This window comes from Podarcis bocagei (genome assembly GCF_964188305.1).
Source record: "Podarcis bocagei genome assembly, chromosome: 3".
In the NCBI taxonomy this organism is placed as follows: Eukaryota; Metazoa; Chordata; class Lepidosauria; order Squamata; family Lacertidae; genus Podarcis; species Podarcis bocagei.
In genome coordinates, this window is record NC_138127.1 from 46,831,534 (window position 1) to 46,851,996 (window position 20,463).

The 20,463-nt window shown below is 40.9% G+C and overlaps 1 protein-coding gene across 2 annotated transcripts in view; it reads left to right on the forward strand.

Annotated features, from left to right (window-relative positions):
* MYB (MYB proto-oncogene, transcription factor) overlaps nucleotides 1-19,655 on the forward strand; it is a 36,992-nt gene extending 17,337 nt beyond the window's left edge. The window contains exons 8-17 of one of the 2 annotated variants that reach the window (XM_081187673.1): nucleotides 947-1,027; nucleotides 1,881-1,985; nucleotides 3,753-4,010; nucleotides 5,068-5,427; nucleotides 6,658-6,797; nucleotides 7,602-7,716; nucleotides 7,815-7,944; nucleotides 8,876-8,982; nucleotides 11,064-11,171; nucleotides 18,142-19,655. In XM_081187673.1, coding sequence (XP_081043799.1) covers nucleotides 947-1,027; nucleotides 1,881-1,985; nucleotides 3,753-4,010; nucleotides 5,068-5,427; nucleotides 6,658-6,797; nucleotides 7,602-7,716; nucleotides 7,815-7,944; nucleotides 8,876-8,982; nucleotides 11,064-11,171; nucleotides 18,142-18,258 — 1,521 coding nt within the window. In that variant the 3' untranslated portion in view covers nucleotides 18,259-19,655. The remainder of the gene's footprint in view (nucleotides 1-946; nucleotides 1,028-1,880; nucleotides 1,986-3,752; nucleotides 4,011-5,067; nucleotides 5,428-6,657; nucleotides 6,798-7,601; nucleotides 7,717-7,814; nucleotides 7,945-8,875; nucleotides 8,983-11,063; nucleotides 11,172-18,141) is intronic. The other variant, XM_081187674.1, reaches the window with a different exon arrangement.
* The last annotated feature ends 808 nt before the right edge of the window (nucleotides 19,656-20,463 follow it).

Genomic DNA, 20,463 nt, shown 5'->3' on the forward strand with positions numbered 1-20,463 from the left:
CTCAAAGGGACATTCTTTCATGAGACATTGTAATTTTTCGTTGTGGGCTGCCCTGAGATCTACAGATAAAGGGCAGATAATTAATTAATTAAGTGGAAGCACATGTAGAATAACTTGGTATCCAATTTTTGTCAGGCTTTCTTACTGATTGGTGGATTATAACACAGACTGCTTTCTCTATATTCTTCCTCATGTTTAGATGCCTGCGGAAGCCATACATGCAATGGATCTGATGGTCTGTCTGTATTACAATCCACCAAGTAGTTGTAAAGGGTGGGGAAACATGTCTTGTTAGATGCCTGCTGGATTGAACCAAAGGTCCATCTAGTCCAGCGACCTGTTTTCAACAGAGGCCATTCAGATGCTCCTGGGAAACCCATAAACCCCTTTTCCTTCTCTGGGGAATTAAAAATCATGCTGTGGGCCTGTTATCTCCTTTTACTTTGAGATGCTTAGCCTTCAACCCAACACAAGCGGCCTTGATGCCATCTGTCCATTTTGTTGTTGTTTATGAAATTAATTAGGCACATTTCTCAAGGAGGAGCCAGGAGTACAAAAGACACATTCATTAATGCAATACAGAAAACCTTACAACCCCATAAAAATCAATACAATCTGGGCCTGCAAAATAATCCAGTAACCAAAAACAAATTAAAAATTAGTAATTAATAAAACAGCAATAGATGGTTGGGAGGGTGTTATTGGTTGATCAATGGATCACCATAGTTTGAGAATTCCTAAAAGGGTTACTGAACTTGTTGAATTTAAAATGAGACACCTCTTTTATTTCAAGGAGGTAGAAAGATTGGCATAAGAAGTACAGTGTGTGTGTGTGTGTGTGTGTGTGTGTGTGTGTGTTAGTGTTAGTGTTACTTAAGCCCATCACATTATTGAGAAGTGTGTGAACAGCATGATTAATTTGGGCTCTCTTTGTCTTTCGGTCTAGGTCTCTTCTCAGATCCCATATCCAGTAGCACTTCATGTAAATATTGTTAATGTTCCCCAGCCAGCTGCTGCAGCTATTCAGGTAGATAAATTTAAAAAACATTTCAGGGGTCCATTTGCCATACATTGCATATGCAAGTTACATGCAAATACCTTAACCTGCCAAAAAATAAAATCAGACAAAGGCACAGCTCTTTTAACAAAGTAAATGATAGAGAAGGGCCTGGGGCAGCCATGTTTCCAGCAATTTGGGTGCCAGCCTTGAGAAGACACACACTCTCCTCACAGCTCCTTTGCTTCCTGGAGCAAATTCTCCCGCACCTTGGTGACTGAGCAGATTCTCATCGTGGTTTTCAGCTTAGGGCTAAACATGGGTTTCCCTTTCTAAAAATCTGAAGGCCACAGATTGGCGTGGATGTCAGATCCTGGTTTTAGAGTAACCCCTGGTTAGCTTTCACCACAGTCAACATTGCTGAAGGTGAACTTGCAGTTTAGGAGGAGAGGGTATCAATTGCTTGAGGAAAGGGAGTAAGGGCACATGTTCCTGAGACAGGCTTCCAGTTTTCTGACCACAGTTAGCGGCTACCCAGTGCTTTTGTTTGCACACTGGCAGAAAGAAGTTGTATCAGGGTGAGGAGGTTTACTCATTTCTTTAAAAAGGTGGCCAGGGAAAGTGATCTGGAATGGTTTCTTAGGTTCCCTAGTTTGGTACGCAGGAGGCATCCAGAAAATAGGTATTGTGTTCTGCACTTTAATACCTGTTCAAAAAAAAAAAAAACTAAGCAGAGATTCCGGGGTTTTTTGTCCAGTGGAGGAGCCTCTCAGGCTAATTTGCCTGCAATTCTGCAAGGCCGCAAGCCATCATCATCATCATCGTAAACTGCAGCATCCAACCCGGCCTTTACCTTCTCTTTTCCCTTAACTCTTAATTGCAGAGACACTATAATGATGAAGACCCTGAGAAAGAAAAACGAATAAAGGAATTAGAGTTGCTACTAATGTCGACTGAGAATGAACTGAAAGGGCAACAGGCATTACCAGTAAGAATGTCACTGTGTGCTTGGATGGAGGGATAGCAGCTTTACCCCAGTGCTTCTCTTTCCACCCCTTTTCCCTCCCCCTCTTCTTCTGACACTAATCAAGGCTCTATATTTCCATTTGAAGAGGAGGAGACATCACATTGCTCTCCACCCCCCATAAGCATTTGCTTCTCTCCCCCCCCCCCCATCTCCAAATTACAGTGGTGCACTAATTCCACCATGTTTGCTTTTATGTGTAAATGGACTAAAAGAACAGCAACGATCAGTTCCCATCAGGTTTTATCCTGAGGGGACATCTTTGTTTCCGAGAACTTCCGAACACTGTGCATAATGAAAATGTAGTGCCTGGTTCTTGGTTTTCTTCTCTTTCTCTCTGCGCTGTATTCCTCACCTTCAGCTATATGTTGCACTCCTGGCCTGTGATCCTCAAGCCATTGCAGGCGGTCTTGCTCACCCTTTTGGGCAAATGTGGCACAAGTCAAGTCCAGAGTATGACACATACTGCTGCTCTAAAAGAGTGTTACTTGTATGTATTCAGAACCTCACCCCTTCCCCAAAGCCTGGAGTGGCTTCCCCTCTAGCTAGCAAAATCTAGCTGCATGGAAGGGGGCAGGCAGAGTGTGTCTCTGCACTGGCCACACCGTTGGGCCTGTCTCCTCCATTCCAGAATGCCACAGAATCCTCCTCCCGGGGCCACTTGTGCCACATGCCCTGCAAGTTGAGAATACATAGTCTTGAATTGGCGTTGGGAAGACAGGACTATTGCTCCAGACCAAATGGTTTGGGAATCACAGCCCAAATAAGGTCCATTTTATTTGTTTTTATTTTTATGCATGTTTGGTAATGTTTCTCCGAGGAAAGTTAGATTCTATAACTGCATGTATGAAACCCAGAGCTGGTTATTACTGAATTTGTATATGTAATAAAATTAATACGGGAACTGCAGAAAAAACAAAAACCTGGGTGATAGCCAGCAGGAAACATCTACGTCTAATTAATTCATATTAATAATTAACTCATTTTCTAGTTAATGGGGGGGGGGACACACAACCGTGTGCATGAAATGTTAGTTTGGCCACTTCTAATTTTTAGTTGACGTTTTGCAATGCCTTCTCTTGCATGGTTATGCTGTAAAGAGACTTCTGTTAATTTGCTCTTCTGCTTTCCTAACCGCATTGATTTTACAGCCTTTTCATTGCATTGGTGTAAGCTGTAGCGCTAGTCAGAGATAGGGCAAAGATGAGGGAAGGTATATTAAAAATAAGTAACTGGTATTAATCTAAATCCGCAAAGACCAATGGAAAAGTTGCCAGTGACTTCAAACGTGATGTGGAATTCACAATCTAAATCCATAAGGTACAGATAAGACTGAGTTTTGCACTAGGGAAATATTGCAATTTCCTTACTTTGCACAGGGAAGGAAAAACAGATTTGTGCACTCAGACTTTGGAAGAAGAGTGTATGCATGTAGCTGTATTCCTTGTTATACTGTAGATACTGGCCCAGGATGCAGAGTTGTTGCACAAGATGAGGTAATGCCAAAATGAAAGCTATAAATTTATTACCCTTTCAAACAAGCTCTTGCTGCACTGATGAAAGGAAACATCTTGACAACTGTTTCATGGGCATTAAGTGCTTAGATGATGCAACTACTTTTATCTTTTCCTTCAACAGCCATCCGATACCTTGTGCAATTTCTTTGCTAAGTTCCTTCTGCCTCTTTTTTCTCGCACCCTCTTTACCGCCCCCCCTTCCGCTTTCCTTTAGACACAGAACCACACGTCAGATTACCCAGGATGGCACAGCACCGCAATTGCAGACAGTACCAGAACAAGTGGTAACAGTGCGCCCATTTCCTCTTTGGGGGAGCATCATCATTGTATTCCATCTCCACCAGTGGATCATGGCTGCTTGCCGGAAGAAAGTGCATCCCCTGCAAGGTGCATGATTGTTCACCAGAGTAACTTCCTGGATAATGTTAAGAATCTCTTAGAATTTGCGGAAACGCTTCAGCTGATAGATTCCGTAAGTAGAATGGTCATCTTCTAAGGTGTGGCTGGTATAAGGACTGGGGTCATATGCTATTTCTATATCAATTTGTTTTCTTACATTCTGTCTGTCTTGTTTGCTTTGTTGCTGAATAATCCGATATCCAAGGTAAACTTTCACCGTGGCCACCTTTAGTACAGTTGGTTTTTGTTTTGTTTTTTGCTGCACATTTACAACTTACAACCCTATGCAAGCTTACTTGGAAGTAAGTCTCATTTAAATAGATGGGCTCTTATTTCTGAATAAACATGGTAGGATCCGAGCATTTAGCCCTAGCTTGTTGTTTGTGGGCTCCCAATATTTATCAAGCACAGGTAAACATTTGCACGTAACATGCATGTATAGAATCATTATTGTTAGTGTTTTCAGGTTGCTTGTATAAATTTATTCTAAGTGAGCTGGCATATCTAAAATTATTCCTAAATATGTTGTGCCTTTTAACAGTGAATTCATACTGTACATTACAAAAAAAAACCACAACTCTACGTATATTTTTAGTTCCATTTCAAGTGACTGTACACTTCTACATACCTTCCTGGATCCCTCCTTTTTTGTGAAACACACATTGCATTAATGATTTTCTTCTACGAAAACTTCGAGAAATCACACGTCATTTTTGAAGATTCTAAGTCTTTCATGTAGAAATTCTAAGACTGACATAGGGCTCTTTAAGAAGTATGGGCTGAAACCAAACATTTGGCAAAACAAATTCCTTATGACAGCATCACCTACTCGACTGTATCCTTTTCACTTAAGAATCCTGCCCCCTTAATAAAGCAGATGGGTCACAGACTGTAACAGACTGGTAAGGGAGGGGGAGAGTTGCTTCTTTTAGGAATCCACCATTAGGATAGTTTTCATTCGGGAAAGACTGAAACTGGGTCAAAATGGCTTAAAAATGAGGAACAATGGCTCCTTTACTTTGTTTCCCTTTTATTAAAGTTGTTATGTTAGTGCTATACTTTTTTAAAAAAATAATGAGAGGGCATCATACACTGTCTCATAGATTCGTCACTTCCCCCATTGTTTTTAGGATCCTTCATCATGGGGTGATCTCAGCAGTTTTGAATTCTCTGAAGAAGCAGACACCTTGCCTAGCCGAGCTCCCTCTGCCAAAGCCCCACAGCTTCAGCAAACAGAGGCCAGTGCATGTAGGCCTGAAGGACACCCTCTCTCAAACCTGAGCAAAGCCATGTTGAGTCAGGATTCCCTTGCCTTGCCCAAGTCCTTGGCTGGCTCAAAATGTGGCACAGCTCCGTTGGTGTTTCTGCGCACAAAGAGAGGGCATCCCAGCCACTTAGCCAGTGGCCATAAGTCCTTCATACTTGCTGATGTCAGGAGCTCAACTCCTAAGCGCTCCCCTGTCAAAAGCCTGCCATTCTCTCCCTCGCAGGTAGAGCAAGATTTCTGCACAGATTTTACTAATCCTCAAAAGTCAGCAAGGTGTTAACAACATAGGAGAACTAATCATTGGAACGAATGACTAATTCCTGCTGCACTCACTGATTGCTCTCCAATTTTGAATTTACTCATAGCTTACTCTTCACCATGGAGTTTAGACTGCCAATAATCTAACTGATAAATTTGCTTTTCTCTTGTGTGTCTTATTCTTGGTGGTTTTCAAGGGGTTAGCGGTTTGTTTGCTTTGCTCTTGCTTGTCATTCCTTCAGCTATCAGAATTTAACATTTCTGTTTCCTGTAACCATTTTTTCTTACCCCATACTTTCCACATTTGGGTTCACTGACTCCCTAAATTTACACTAAACAGACAATGGTGTCCAAATTATGTTGCAAACTAACAAGTGATTTAAAATAAATGATTATTTGAAAACATTTTTGAACAGTAAGGTGTGAGTTACAAACTACTTGATATATTTAAGGTATATGCATCTCATTGAATGGGCTAAACACATTAAGAGTATGTGAATTGGTTTAAGTGGCTTGTGGACTTCTGCTTAAACATGTAGAGTTTGAAACAACAACATGTTGAGTTAATGACAGTCATTACTGCTAATGAAGTTTATTTCCTAAATTCTGCAGTAGCAGCCCTTTTTCAGCAAATTAAATATTTACCTCAAAATAGTAATTTTGAAAAGCTCTGTGCAACTTTTACTTTCTGTTCTGTGAAAGTAAAACAATCAGTTTTAATGGATAAAATAGGAACGTTTAATGTTTTTTAAAAAATCTAGTTGCCATATTTCATGCTACAAGGTTCAGTGGGTGATATCTTTACTTATTTGGAGTGGACCCATTGAAATAATTTAAGTCAAGTCCATAGATTTAATTGGCTATACACTGCTCATGACCTAGGCAGATGTCACCCAGTACTTCTCATTAACCAAGCTCCAAGGTTCTTTCATATTATTAGACATTCTTTGCAAAGGCAAATAAACTCAGTGAGGTAAAACAAATACTTGTTTCTATAAATAATCTTGTAACAAAACCAAAGGAATATATTTGTGTAGGCCAAACACTAGAAATGTGAAACTTTACTTTGGGAGTATCGCAACCCAAATACTCACTGCCACACAACATGACGCTGCTGTTGATACAGTTTCACTGTAAGTTCGTGGAAGAAGCACTCCTGTTAACTGAGATGCCCTCTCTTTTTTAATATTTGCAGTTCTTGAACACCTCAAGCCAAGAAAGCCTGGACCTGGACAATCCAACTTTAACTTCCACTCCGCTCTGTGCTCATAAACTCACTGTTACAGCACCTCTTCACAGAGACCAAGCATTTAAGATACAGAAGGAGAATAATATGTAATTTCTCTTGCTTTATTATTTTTTTAAAAATGCACTTTTGCCATATTACTAGAACAGCTAAAATAGGCTACGAACATGCATCTTGATTTCTTTCACCCTGATCCAGAGTTTGTTGGGTTTTGGTTGGGCACACAGAGCTTCTCTGTAATGTAAGCATCCCATTCATTTCAGTGGAGGGCAGCTCAGCATTGTCCATTTGGAGCTGCTCCTTCCATTGACATGAATGAGGCCAGATGTGTAGGGTAGCTTTTGAAGTAGTATGGTGGCCGCTAGGTCAGTTGTTCCTACCATCTTATAATGGAACTCCTTCTGGGCACATATAATTAGAACAAAAGCAAAGCCTGCTAGGTTAGGCCAGTGGCCCAGTATCTTGTTCTCACAGTGGCCACCCATACTTGTGGGGAACCTACAAGTGGGACCTGAGCAGAAGACCTCTCTCTCCTGTAATTTCCAGCAACGTGTTCATAAGAATTCTGCCTCCAGCTGTAGTACTGTTAGCCATATCATCCATGAATTTGCCCAGTCCTCTTTTAAAGCCAACCAAATGGCACTCTGCGTCCACCATCATTATTCCTAAGTGCTTGAAGAGGTTCGTGGACATTATTTCAGCAGTGCCCACAGCGCCCCTGAAATATATGCCCTCATTATTATCCCCATAGCACACATGGCTGTTTAGAACATAGAACTTTGCAGTACACAAGTCAGCCTTTTAATGTGACGCTACTCCAAACTAGGATTTCAGCAAAAAGATTCAAACTACTTCCTAATTTCTCTCTCCCCCCCCCCCTTTTGTGGACTCAGCTTCAGAACTCCAGCTATCAAAAGATCAATATTGGAGAGCTCTCCAAGAACACCAACTCCATTTAAAAATGCACTCGCAGCTCAAGAATTCAAATATGGACCCTTGAAAATGCTGGTAAGAAGAGGAAAAAACCGTGATAAAAATTGGATTTATATGAGGATGATACGAAGAGTTTTGTGTTGTTTCATTGCATACTTATTTTTCGTTTTTAGCCTCAGACACCAGCTCACCTTGTAGACGATCTGCAAGATGTTATCAAACAAGAGTCCGATGAAACTGACATTGCTTCTGGCATATGTGAAAATGGATCCCCTTTGTTGAAGAAAATCAAACAGGAGGCAAGTTAAACAATATTTATCTAAGACCACTTAAAACTGGGCTCACATTGCCCAGAAGTGTCTTAAATTGATTCACTTACTCTGGCGAGAAGCCAATTTTGCCATGTTTTAATTTTAAAGATCATCAGGAGCTGGATCAGATTGTTCAAATATTTCCTCAATCTTAAATTTTTGTAAGCAAACAGATTAGGTGAACCATAATATGTCACAGAAACAATACAGTAAGCCTACCACTTGCATGCATTTAACTTGTGCGCATTCAGCTTCATGCGCATGGCAAATAATAAAAAGGGGGTGACTTTGGCCATCTATCCGCCATTGAACTTAATGGGTTTTGATTATACTCCATTTTGGTTTTGGGTGCGATCCCTAGAATGTAACGCCTGCGTAAGTTGTGGGCCTACTGTCCTGTCATTTCTGTCTTTCAGAGAAGGCCATTGCTTCCACAGCAAAAAGTATACAATTGGTGCCTGATGTTTATATGTTGAGAATAGATTATCCTGGTCCTTACATACAACAAATTATGTCGAGCCTTGTAAACCATTAATTTCAAAAATTTCATACTCTCTGGCTTTAGTGGAATTCTCAGGAACAAGAAAGTTAATCAGTGAATCCTTGCACATCTTTTACAAAATTTAAAAAGACTACAATTTTTCATTAATGGCCCCACTAAGAAACTTAGTTGCAGACTAGATTTCCAGGAGCTTAAATTATTGTTTAAATTGTTTTTTAAATTGAATTAATCCTGAATGTCAGAACTTAATGTTATGTCATACAGAGAGTGACTTTTCAAGAACTAATATACACTGACAAAACTAAATTGGGATGTAGGCCAACTTTATCTGGAAATAACAATTACAGGTACTGCTAAATAGGGATAAAGTAAGTCACTTGTTGATATTTGAAACATAGCTCTGCTTTCTGCTTATAGGTAGAGTCTCCAACAGGCAAAGCAGGAAACTTCTTTTCCTCAAACCATTGGGAAGGAGAAGGGCTGAACACACAGCTGTTCACACATGTGTCCACTGTAGAAGATGTGCCGGTATGTATTAAGCTATGAATCTTGCGTTATTTGTTATTTTGTTTTTTGTGACATGGCATATTTGGAAGCTTTGGTAAACAAGCAGATACAGCTCAGGAGCCACATCTGTCTCACCAAGATGTTTCCTCTTGACCATGTCACCAGGCTGCTGTTGTGGGCTGATTTGTCTGCAAAATGGGTAATTCTGCAGGAAAGGGTTGGGAAACTTTTCCCAGAGAAAGTGCCTTAGGTAGAGCCACTTGTTGCTAATACCTTATTCCCCCCACCCCCTTCTGAAATTCAAGTAGTAAAAAAATGTACAGCCTACGATACGCACATGGAAATCTTCTTGTTTTTAACTAAAGGCATGTTTAATACTCCCATTATAATGAACAGGACACTAAAACGCTTAACTTTGGTTTGAAAATCATTATATATATGCACTTAATTTGGGCTGGATTGTGCCAAAACATTTTTCACCTTAAGTTCACCAGTTTTTCTTTATATTGTATATATAAAAGCACTGTGCTGGTACAGAGTGCACTTTAGGTTGTGTAAAAAGCTGAGCCAAAGTTCTGCTCATAATTGGATCACTGAAGTGTTTGCTGAAGTCAGTGGAATCAGTGAAATGTTTACTTTCTTTGCCCAACACCCTTTGTAAATGGCATAATTTCATTTTTAATATAAATGGGATTAGAACACAATATAGTCCAATTGCTACATACTTGTACTTAAGCCGATTTACTGCTATTTAAAATTTATTTCTCACTGTTCCCTTAAAGTGACTGGTACCAGATTTAGCCTTGCGTGTTTTCAGTTTTACTGGGCTGTGTGAGTCAGACTGCATGTTAATACTGTCAACTAAAGGACAAGGAAATTCCCACTTTAGTATGCATGTCATTCTGATCCTTTCAATGCAGTGTGCTGCTTAGCTATTTACGTTGAGCTTAGCTTAAGTAGTTTGCTGAAAATAAACCTTACAACACTATGATTTCTCTTTTAAGAATCTGACAGCCCTATCCTATGCTTTAATCAGAACTAAATAAGTTCTATTCTGGAGAATATAGATATAGATAAATCACCTTTGTGGGATGAGTTAATAAAGAATTAGCTGGATCCCTAGATCCAAAGCACAGAACCAAACACACTCTCCAGCAAGAGAGAGCCTTAAAATCACAGAATCATGCAGCTCAGTGAAGTGTGAAGAATATAAGCTGTTAGACCCTTTCTATATCCTGCTTAGTCCTCTTACAGTACTTCCCTTCTCTAACCCTCTCACAATGAACAGACCACACTGGTAGTAAGTTTAAATGCTTTACTTACAAACTCTAAAGGTCAGATTCATGTGTTACTCCATGCAGCAGCAAGCTGAACACAGGTAGAAAATTATTGGGTTACAAAATACAGAAAAATATTTATGAGCACACAGTCTGGGCTTGAATTGGTCAAGTCCAGACCAATGTTGCCTGGTCAGCTTCACATGGTGGAAGAGACCAAACAAAGGAAGGGCCATTTCCTTCTTCACTGGAGGTGAGGGAGCATGACCTGAGTCTACGAATAGAGTTCTGTGGTCTCAATCCCTTCATGCATTAACTAGCCCTAAGCTTGCCAGTTACATTTGACTACAATTTCCCACATTCTGCTGAGTTGAAAGGGGCTTAATGCTCAACAAGGGCATGCAGTTTGGTGTTTCTGGAGGGTGAGATGTTCTCTGAAAACTCCCAGGCCATTATTTATCATTTCTGCCTGTTCACTGATACAGTACTTGTTGCCTCTCTCAGCAGCTGCTCCAAAACAACATTTCCCTTTTAACTGTCTCTTTTTCATGTTGTGTATGTAATGTCATGACTCAGTATAACCAATCAGACTTGGTTATATGACCTCACCACAATAGCCAATTCAGAAATGCACACAGAACAAGTTCACATTGGAACTTCCTTCTAAGTGATTGTTCTAGGATCAGGCTGTGACAATGCATAGCAACATCTTGTACCCAAGTTACTCTTTTAAATGAATGAAATTAAATCATTGAAATAATGTATTCAGCATATTCATTCATTCTTCCTTTTCAATTACCTCTATTTTTTTTACTGTTTCATCAGAATCTACTTACCAGTTCTGGTTTAAAGATGCCTGCATCAGAAGAAGAGGACAATACTCATAAATTATTTGCATTACATAGAAATAGGTCATCAGTTAGCCCACTTCAGGTAAAATTCGCCTTTAAAAATTATTTGCAGTATACGATGATGCCTTGCACAATAATAGTACATATTTCTAGATTACTATTGGATGCAGTATTGTTTGCTGACTATAAAATTCAATGAAAAAAGCTGTAAGGAAAGCAGAAGAGCTGATCTAACATTTTGGTACGCTGGTTCAAAGGTGGCATTCTTTTTTCTGCAACCTGGAAAAAAATGGTTTGTCAAAATGTAAACAGGATGGAAGACACAGATGTTATTCCCTCCTATTGCCGTTACAGACTTCATTTTTGTAGCGGTGAAGCATGCTCTTTTACATATAGGTTTCCTTGGACTGATCATTTTAATTGGCTATCGTAAGTATGAATTTCAGCAAAGTTCCACAAGGCAGTTCAATGGAAAGTCAAGATTTTGACAGCAGGAAGGAAAAGTTGCCAAGCCTAGAGAAGGGCCTTGATTTCAATGGTAGGACCTTTATGTGCATTGCATGCAGAAGATCCCAAGTTCAGACCCCTTTATCTCCCATGACAAAGGTGGGATAAGGCTGGGAAAGGCATCTCTCTGAAACCTTGGAGAGCCATTGCAGAATAGACAAAACAGCTAGAAGGTTCAATGGTCTGGCCCAGTGTAAGGTTGTTTCCTGTGTTTAGCTATGAAGAAGGTAAGGTTACAGTGGTACCTCGCAAGACGAATGCCTCGGAAGACGAAAAACTCGCAAGACGAAAGAGTTTTTCGTTTTTTGAGTTGCTTTGCAAGACGAATTTCCCTATGGGCTTGCTTCGCAAGATGAAAACGTCTTGCAAGTTTGTTTCCTTTTTCTTAAAACCGCTTGAAGAGGTGCAGTTGCGACTTGACCATACTTCGCAAGACGAAAAATTCGCAAGACGAAAAAACTCGCAGAACGAATTAATTTCGTCTTGCGAGGCACCACTGTAGTTACTAATGCAAAAGGTTTTTAGCTGTAAGAACCTAAATAGAGCCCTGCTGGATCATGCCGAAGATTCTCCTCGGCCTGCATTCTGTTCCCAGTCGTGGCGAACCAAAAACCCATGGGAAGCCCTCAAGCAGAGAGCAAAAGTGCACCAGGCCTCTCCAGCTAGTGTTTCCCAGTAAAAGTGCACTTGAGGGAGATCAGTTTCTTGGGTTTACGACATAAATAATGGAGGACAGCTCCACACAGCAGGAAAAAACACACCACAGCAGTGAATATGTGACTTGCAGACATACAACATGGTATCTTTCCACTGTCTTGTGAAGCTGCAAAGATAAATAGTACAGCAGTTGCTCATATGGTAATAATCCCCTTCTGGACAAGAGCATTAGATCATCTACTTCAACAGAGCTGAGCCAACAAAATATTTAAAATCTTTTATTACTCCTTAAGCAAATAGCATTTGCTCTGAGTAAATGAAGTAGAATTGGCTGAGTACCTTAACTAGAATTTTGCATTCGACTTTTATTACCACAGAATTGATAAATGGCTGGTGAATGAGCTTTCTCCCTGTTCCAGTCATGAACCTTGGGGTTGTCACTTTTCAAAAGTTGTTCTGATCCTTAGATGTGCAAACTCAGTAAAAGATTGCGTGTACACTGGGAGAAGTCACCTTCCCTCCTACTCAAAGAGGCAATCGGAGATTGTCATTCAGGAGGCAAGAGCAGAAGAAGAGCATAAGAACATTTTCTCTTTCTCACTCTGTAGGCTTATCCTCCCATTTGCTCCAGTAGACCCATTCAATTTAACCTCGTAACAGTAAACTGGGGGGGGGGGGAGGTATTCTGACCATATGACTGTGTGGTCTGCTACAACATCGCTATGCTGAACGATAATGGATGCTAGCTTTGAGTTCCCGGTTATGTCTGTTGCCTTTAGGACGCTCTTTGTGCAGGGGTCATTTTGACATCAAAGTAATCATATTGTGGTGTGTGGTGGGATTCTTCCCTGGGCAAAGCTTCCATGAAACTACAAATATTGCTGCAGAACAAGTCCTGAGTTAATAAATGGATTGCAGGCTGTGGCCCCTTAAAAATCACTGAGGATAAAGGATAGCTATCAGTCTCACTATGAATACAACCCTGAACGTTTGTTAGTAGCCTTGCTGTTGACTTCAGGAAGCCTAGTCGGCAACCATTTTGTTTTCAGAAGAGTGCTTCATTGTAAAACAATCAGGTCAGTGTTCTGCTCATTTGCATCTGTTCAAGTACAGAGTGGCTGAAGACAATGCACTAATCACAGCAGACTTCAGTGAACCAAATGTTTATGTTGGCCTGAGGTAAAATCCAACTCCAATTAAAAAGTGATTCCTAAATTTCAATCCAAGTGGAAACCACCATTTTGAATGGGGAATTCACAACAATTGGTATAAATTGTATAATATGTGAGCTTTTCGTTTGGGATTCAGAAACCAAACCTTCACCTTTACGCACTTTGCTATTATAAAGGGGGCAGGTATCCTTAAAAAAAAACCAAAATACATTATTGGCAATCCCACCTGCCAAATATGTTTTGACTATATTTGATTTTGGCTTGAGGCATGACCCCCAGAATATAGCGCGTGCGCCCTGGTCACTTGAGAGTTCACTGTATTACTTATTCCCACTTTTCTTCCCTTGAGTGCTTCCTACTTACAAGAAAGCATAATGTGTGAATCAGTCTTTACAGTGTGTGAGTGAAGGAAAACACCTTGGCACAGCCTTGCCTTGTTTCTCTCTTTTCCCTAGAGGGGTCACTTTCCTTTAAAGTGCTTTAACTGGATAGCCCAGTTAAAGCTTTGACAGTCTGTTTACTGTTCACTCTTCCCTGGGGCAACAGAAGGCAGGTTACAGGATAAGTGAGATAATTGCCTTGCTAGAAGAAGGATGTTCTTGTAGGATTACTGATGTGGCGAAATGAACCAAGAGTGACACAGCTGACAATACACCATGGCTTGATAAATATAATAATATTTATTAAAGTTTCACAGACAATAAAAAGTTTCAAAATTTAAACATAAGATAATTATGTTGATAATTATATATCAACGTGGCATAAACATACTGTATGGAAGTTGCCTTTCTTACCCACAATTTTAACTTTTGAAGTAGCTTTGGAAACTGTTAACTTTTAAAAGTTGATGTGAAAGAACAAATTGATTGCTTTAGCAATATTTGCAGTGGATTAGTACCAAACATAACAGACTCATATAATCCAGAGACCTGATCCGAAACACATAGCCAGCTAATGATTTTTTCCTGGTTTGGGGCTAAATTGCCTTTAATAATGCACTCAGAGCCCGCTGGCACAAGCTAGCAAAAAGTAGCCATACATAAAACCAATGGAACAGGAGTCACATGGCAAGCACTGTTGGGTTGTACATTGGTGTTTCGTGCAGCACTCTCTCACGGATGGTAATGAGAAATTTGTCCTGTGGCAGCTTGTGAGAGGTATAGCATGTGGGAAGTGGCCATTGCTGATGAGTGGAGCATCTTGAGGGGGGAGGCAGAGGTGCAACTGGGTTATTAACACTCACATCCCACAAAAGTGCTTGCAAGGGGATGAGATGCATTGGAAGATGCTGCTGCTGCTGCTGCTGCTGCTGCTGCTGCTGCTGCTGCTGAGCACCAGCCTTACACACCCCTGTCCAGAAATATGTGCCTGTTTTGTGTTTGTATGTATGTATGTATGTATGTACCAAGTATGGAAGTGGAGCTTTTTCTTTTCTGAAAACTTTCGTGTATGTCTGTGAAACCACCTTCTAAAACTGGCAGACCAGAGGTCTGGGCAATGCCCCCACCCCATAGCAATGTTTATGGCACTAGAGGTGCCATTTGGGCTTATGTGTGTTGGATTTGATGCATGTAACCCTATTCGAATACTAGCTGATGCACCAAGGGTGTTGGAAGTAGGAGAGGTGCTCTCAGGCAGATTGGAAAGGAATTATCTCCCTCCACTGCTACGCACAGGGACCATGTAAGGGAGAGCACCATCCAGAGTATTTTCAGAGGTGACTGCCCAGCCTTTGTTTACACACACAGAGAGAATTGTGGTAAGCCATAGGGTGTGACTGTCTATGGTTACTATCAGGTCACTGTATGCTTTCAATGAATTCTGATCCCTACCCACTGCTGCATGTTTAAGATAATGGAAGTGAGTTACTGTTCATGTGGTCCCTTATCATGAGAAGAAGAAGCAGCCACACAAGAGCATCTGCCTATCACTTTCTGTTTTACTTCAGAATATAATTTATTTATTTTATATGAACAATTTCCACCTTCCACCAGAAGAATGGACCCAATGCAGGCTGCAGAGCACATACACTACATGAAAAACAGTCAAACTAAAACTGTCAAAACATTCCAGAGAATAATGTATTCCTAACACACTCATTAACTGCAAGAAGATCAAACCTATCCATTCTGAAGGAAATCAGCCCTGAGTGCTCACTGGAAGGAGAGATCCTGAAGCTGAGGCTCCAATACTATGGCCACCTCATGAGAAGAGAAGACTCCCTGGAAAAGACCCTGATGTTGGGAAAGATTGAGGGCACAAGGAGAAGGGGACGACAGAGGAAGAGATGGTTTGACAGTGTTCTTGAAGCTACTAACATGAGTTTGACCAAATTGCGGGAGGCAGTGGAAGACAGGAGTGCTTGGCGTGCTCTGGTCCATGGGGTCATGAAGAGTCGGACATGACTAAAAGACTAAACAACAACAAAGAGAAAAATTAAAGAGTTGCAAAGAACCCATAGTGTAAGGCAAATGTTGTCATTTGCTTCCACAGAGCTTAAGCGATTCAGATATCCCCATGCCTAACCTAGACACCCTTCAGCAGTAAGATCCATTTTTGCCTATGTACTGTTCTACAAAAATACCTCCCATCATTCCAGCAGTGGTTGCTTTCTCCCCTGAGTGGATCTGAGTTGTTGAGCTTACAACAAAGACTGAAATTAGCCAAGGCATGCCAGGTTCCCCAAAGGGGTGGAGATTGCTCACTGAAATCATAGCAGAGGAAACAGCACCAGTGTGGTGGCATATCTGTAATGTGAAAAGTATGTCACACCTGCCCTTGGCTGCGGTTTGAAGAGACAGAGGCCCATGTTGCAGAGAAAGCAAAATAAACAGGGTGCCCTGTGTCACTCTTTTATGAACTGCTTGAATACCAAAGTGTGTATCACTTGGAAATGCAAAAAGTGGATTAATAAATGGATGACCTGGTCTAGCAAGGATCTTATGATGTTCTTATGCTCACAGAAGCTCTTCAAAGAGACAAGGGATTTCGAACAGTTCTTCCCACCCCCACCCCCATTCCTTTTCCACAAAGATCTTGTCCTTTGTTCCCTCCCTGCTGTCGTGTAAATTACCACCCTGAGAATTGTGATCTGACATAAGTGTGCTTAGAATTTTGAAAGAGATTGAGTGTTGTGTGGTAGTTCATACATTGCTGCATCAAAACTGCAAGTTCTGGTAGGAATATAGTACATAAAGGGAGAAGAAGAAAAATATATCTGTATTTACACATTCCATAGAGTGCTGAAATTTTTGCCCTCCTATTGGCTTGGGGCACCAAGACATTTTGCATGTCTCAAGAACAAGCAAATGACTGAGATGCCACCCTGGTTACAGATATGTTTATCTCCGGGCAGCACAGCAATGAGGAGGCGTTCCAATCTTTGTAAATACCACAAAAACAAACGATATTAAATTATGGCTAAAAAACTTGTTTCTCTCAGCAGACTGGTTCCCATCCCCACCCCCACCCCGGTACCTTTCACAGTGGGACATTTACCTCCGGCTATGTGCTAACATATTTTTGAAGTTACCTGAAAAAAACTGAGCTAGTTATTAACTTGAGTCCAGAGCTGTCTGTGTGAACCCTCACTTTGGACTAGGCTATGCAAGTTGGGTACAGTCACTGCTTTCAGCCCACAAGTTCAGCAACTGTCTACTAGGGAACTTGTGGCCCTCCAGATGTTCTAGGAATTCATCTCCCACCAGCCCTAAGCAGCATAGCAATGGCCAGGATTGCTATGAATGCTGTAGGCAAGCAACAAAAGTCGGCTCTGGTTCTACATCATGCAAGAGCAACTTGCCTTGTGGGGCAGAGCCAGGCAACAACCCCTTAACAACAATATCCATGCTGCTTACTGAGTGAGGCCAGTGAGGTTGTGGGTGGAGCCAATCTGGCAGTCCTGCTAGTGTACCCAAACAGCCCCAGCCTCACTGTCGCCCTCTTCTCCTCCTGGTAGGCAGCCATGCCACTGCCAGGAGGCTATTGCTATGGCTATGCCCCACTGGGGTGGGCTGTTCCTGACATGGTACTTGTTGGGTTGCTTGAAAATATTTTTAGCATCATTCCTTCATTCCCTTCTTAAGCCTATTTACATCTCAGGGGCTCTCAGAAACACTAGGATTGGCTTCAACACAACATTCCTAGACATTGCTTCCAGTGGCAAGTCTGTCAAACCCATTTGTAGACTACACTGTGTGGCCACCAAAATTTTCTTTTTTCTTTTTTTAAATGATATTTTATTAAAGTTTCCAAATTATAACAAGACAAATGAAAAAACGAAAAAAACACATAGAAAATAGAAACAGTTAAAAACACATTAATTTTTGTAACATATCTTCATACACTTATTTCCCCATACCTCCTCATCCCTCCCTTTTTTGTATTCCAGTTCAAGTGGCCACCAAAATTTTCAAAGCACCCCTCCAAAAAAAAGAATCATGGCAGTGGTGCTTTCCTGAGGGTCCTGAGAATTGTAGCTCTGTAAGGGGATAAACTGCAGTTCTTGGGTTTCTTGTGTGTGGGGGGGTATGCACTTTGAATGTGCTTTAAAGGTATGGTGTGTATGCATTACAGTCCTCTGTAATGCCACGATTGCAGATGACTCGGGCACAGAGGACAATTCTGCGACACCAACCCTGGGAAGGAGCAGATTTACAGGAAGGACTGGCTTGTGCCACAGCTTCTAAAAAAAATTCTTTTTATTTTTGTTTCTAGCATTTTAGCAACACATGGGATTCAGCATTTTGTGGGAAGACAGAGGATCAGCTGAGCTTCTCGGATCCTGCACGCAAGCATATGAACGCATTCTCGACTCGAACTCTGGTCATGTGAAAAATAGTCTTCCAATAAGCATTATGTTTTCTTTTCAAAACACTTCCACTTGATTTGGACTTACCGTTCCTCTACATGGGAGAAAAACCTTTTTCGTTGTTGTTGTTGTGGTACAACATTTGGGAGCAGCACAAAGTGCATTCAGTCACAAAAGCATATATGTGTATATATTGTTCATGTTGGATCTCACCCAACTTAAAAAAAGAAAAGGAAGAAAATAATTCTGTTTGTTGATGATGCTTACCTAAACTCTTAGGTATTGAATTTTATGCAATTAATTATTAATAATGTGAATGCCGATTTCTTTCTTTTTTAAAAAGTGATTTTTAAATGATTTTATATATATATATATATATATATATATAAAAAACTTTTTGGGAGATCAAATGGACCAGTATTAATTCAGTGAGGAGTTGCCACATGAGTTCCCATACCAGCGAGGATGCTTGCTGAGGTTTCCTTTTTTCTTTGAGGAGCTGGCACTCCATCAGTAGCACCAGTCACTGAACAAATGTCTCGGTATGAAATACTGCAAGAAAAGCATTACTGCAAATGCTGATCTAAAGGTGTAGGCTGGGGGCCAATCCAGACTGGCAATGGTCACACAGCTATACTGTTTGAAGAACTGTTCCACTCATTAGAACTGTAGACTGTTTACGTGTGTATGTTGTTGTTTTTTAATTAGCTTGCTTTTAAAAAAATTATTACGGTATGAAACATAGTTTTATGAGAACAAATTATATTTTTTATCCAGTAATTTAATTTTGTAAATGTCAAATGGGTTTTGTTCTATTTTTGGTTTGGTTGGTTTTTGTTTTGCAGGGGGGGTTTGATTTTTTTTCTGGTGCAGATTTACACCATGTAGATGGGCAAGGCCATAGAGCTTTATAAACGAAAGAGAAACCTGAGGTGGGGGGGGGGTAGCTAACTTAACTATGCACTAGCATTTCTGACTTTGGAAACATTACTGCTTTTTAACCCCCTACCTGGCCCTCCCTTTTTTTTTGCAAGCAATACTTTAAAACACTGTTCTTGGGAGATTTTATGTGCCTATATGTGTGCTCATGGGTTTGCAACAACATAGAATGCAAACTCCAGCTATTTGGGAGATCCTAGTCTTGCTTGCTGCTTCTACTCTTGTTTCACTTGTAGTCTAAATAGTCCCTAACATGGATTCCATACACAAAAACATTTTTTTTAAAAAAAAAAATGTATGTCTTTTGGACTGCCATATCAAACTTTTCCCAGTACTAAGAGAAGGTTGCTTCTTTTTCTTATAATGGATTCTGAATTTGCTGCCTTAATAGAATTAGGTGCAGCTTTTCCTGCACTTAACTTTTTATAAGACACTGTACTTACTGCCTTGTAGATAAATAAAGTGTGCCGTTTTGTAAAAACCTACCGTTTGTTTAAATGCACTTGAGTTTTAGTATATTTGGGGGAGAGAAGTGGGGGGGAAGTAATCTTGCCACATCCATCTGTTCATTGAGCAGGTCTTGCAAAGTAACAAGATGCCCTTCTACCCAGAACTCAAAACATTGGAAACTCATAGAATCGTATCAAGGTTTCAAATTGCCCATCAAGTTGGGACAGTCCAGTTCTACAATGGATATTTGAGTTAGATCTTGTTGTTTAAATAAATTATTCTATACCTTTCAGAACATCAAAATAAAAAAATTCCTTCCAGTAGCACCTTAAAGACCAACTACTACTGGAAGGAATTTTTTTATTTTGACTATGGCAGACCAACACGGCTACCTATCTACTACTTTCAGAACATCGTATATACTCGAGTATAAGCCGACTCTAATATAAGCTGAGGCACCTAATTTTACCACAAAAAACTAGGAAAACTTACTGACTCGAGTATAAGCCGGTTCACCACACCACAAACCTCCTAGTGGGCCGGAGTGTGTGTGTGCGCGCGTGCATGTGCACACGGCAGAAGGGGCTTCTCTCCCCCCCCCAGCCCCTTCTGCCCCCCTGCCTACCTAGGGTGCTGCCAAGAGGCAGAGGCTGGTGGCGGCAGCAGCGGAGGAAGAACAAGCAGCCCAAAAGGGCTGCTTTCGGGCTGCTCGTTCCGCCGACAGAAGCAAAGGCGGAAGAGGAGGAAGGAGCACCCTGAAAGGGCTACTTTCGGGCTGTTCATTCCTCCTCCTCTGCCGACAACAGCCTCTGCTGCTGGAAATGCGCTTGGGTGAGGCC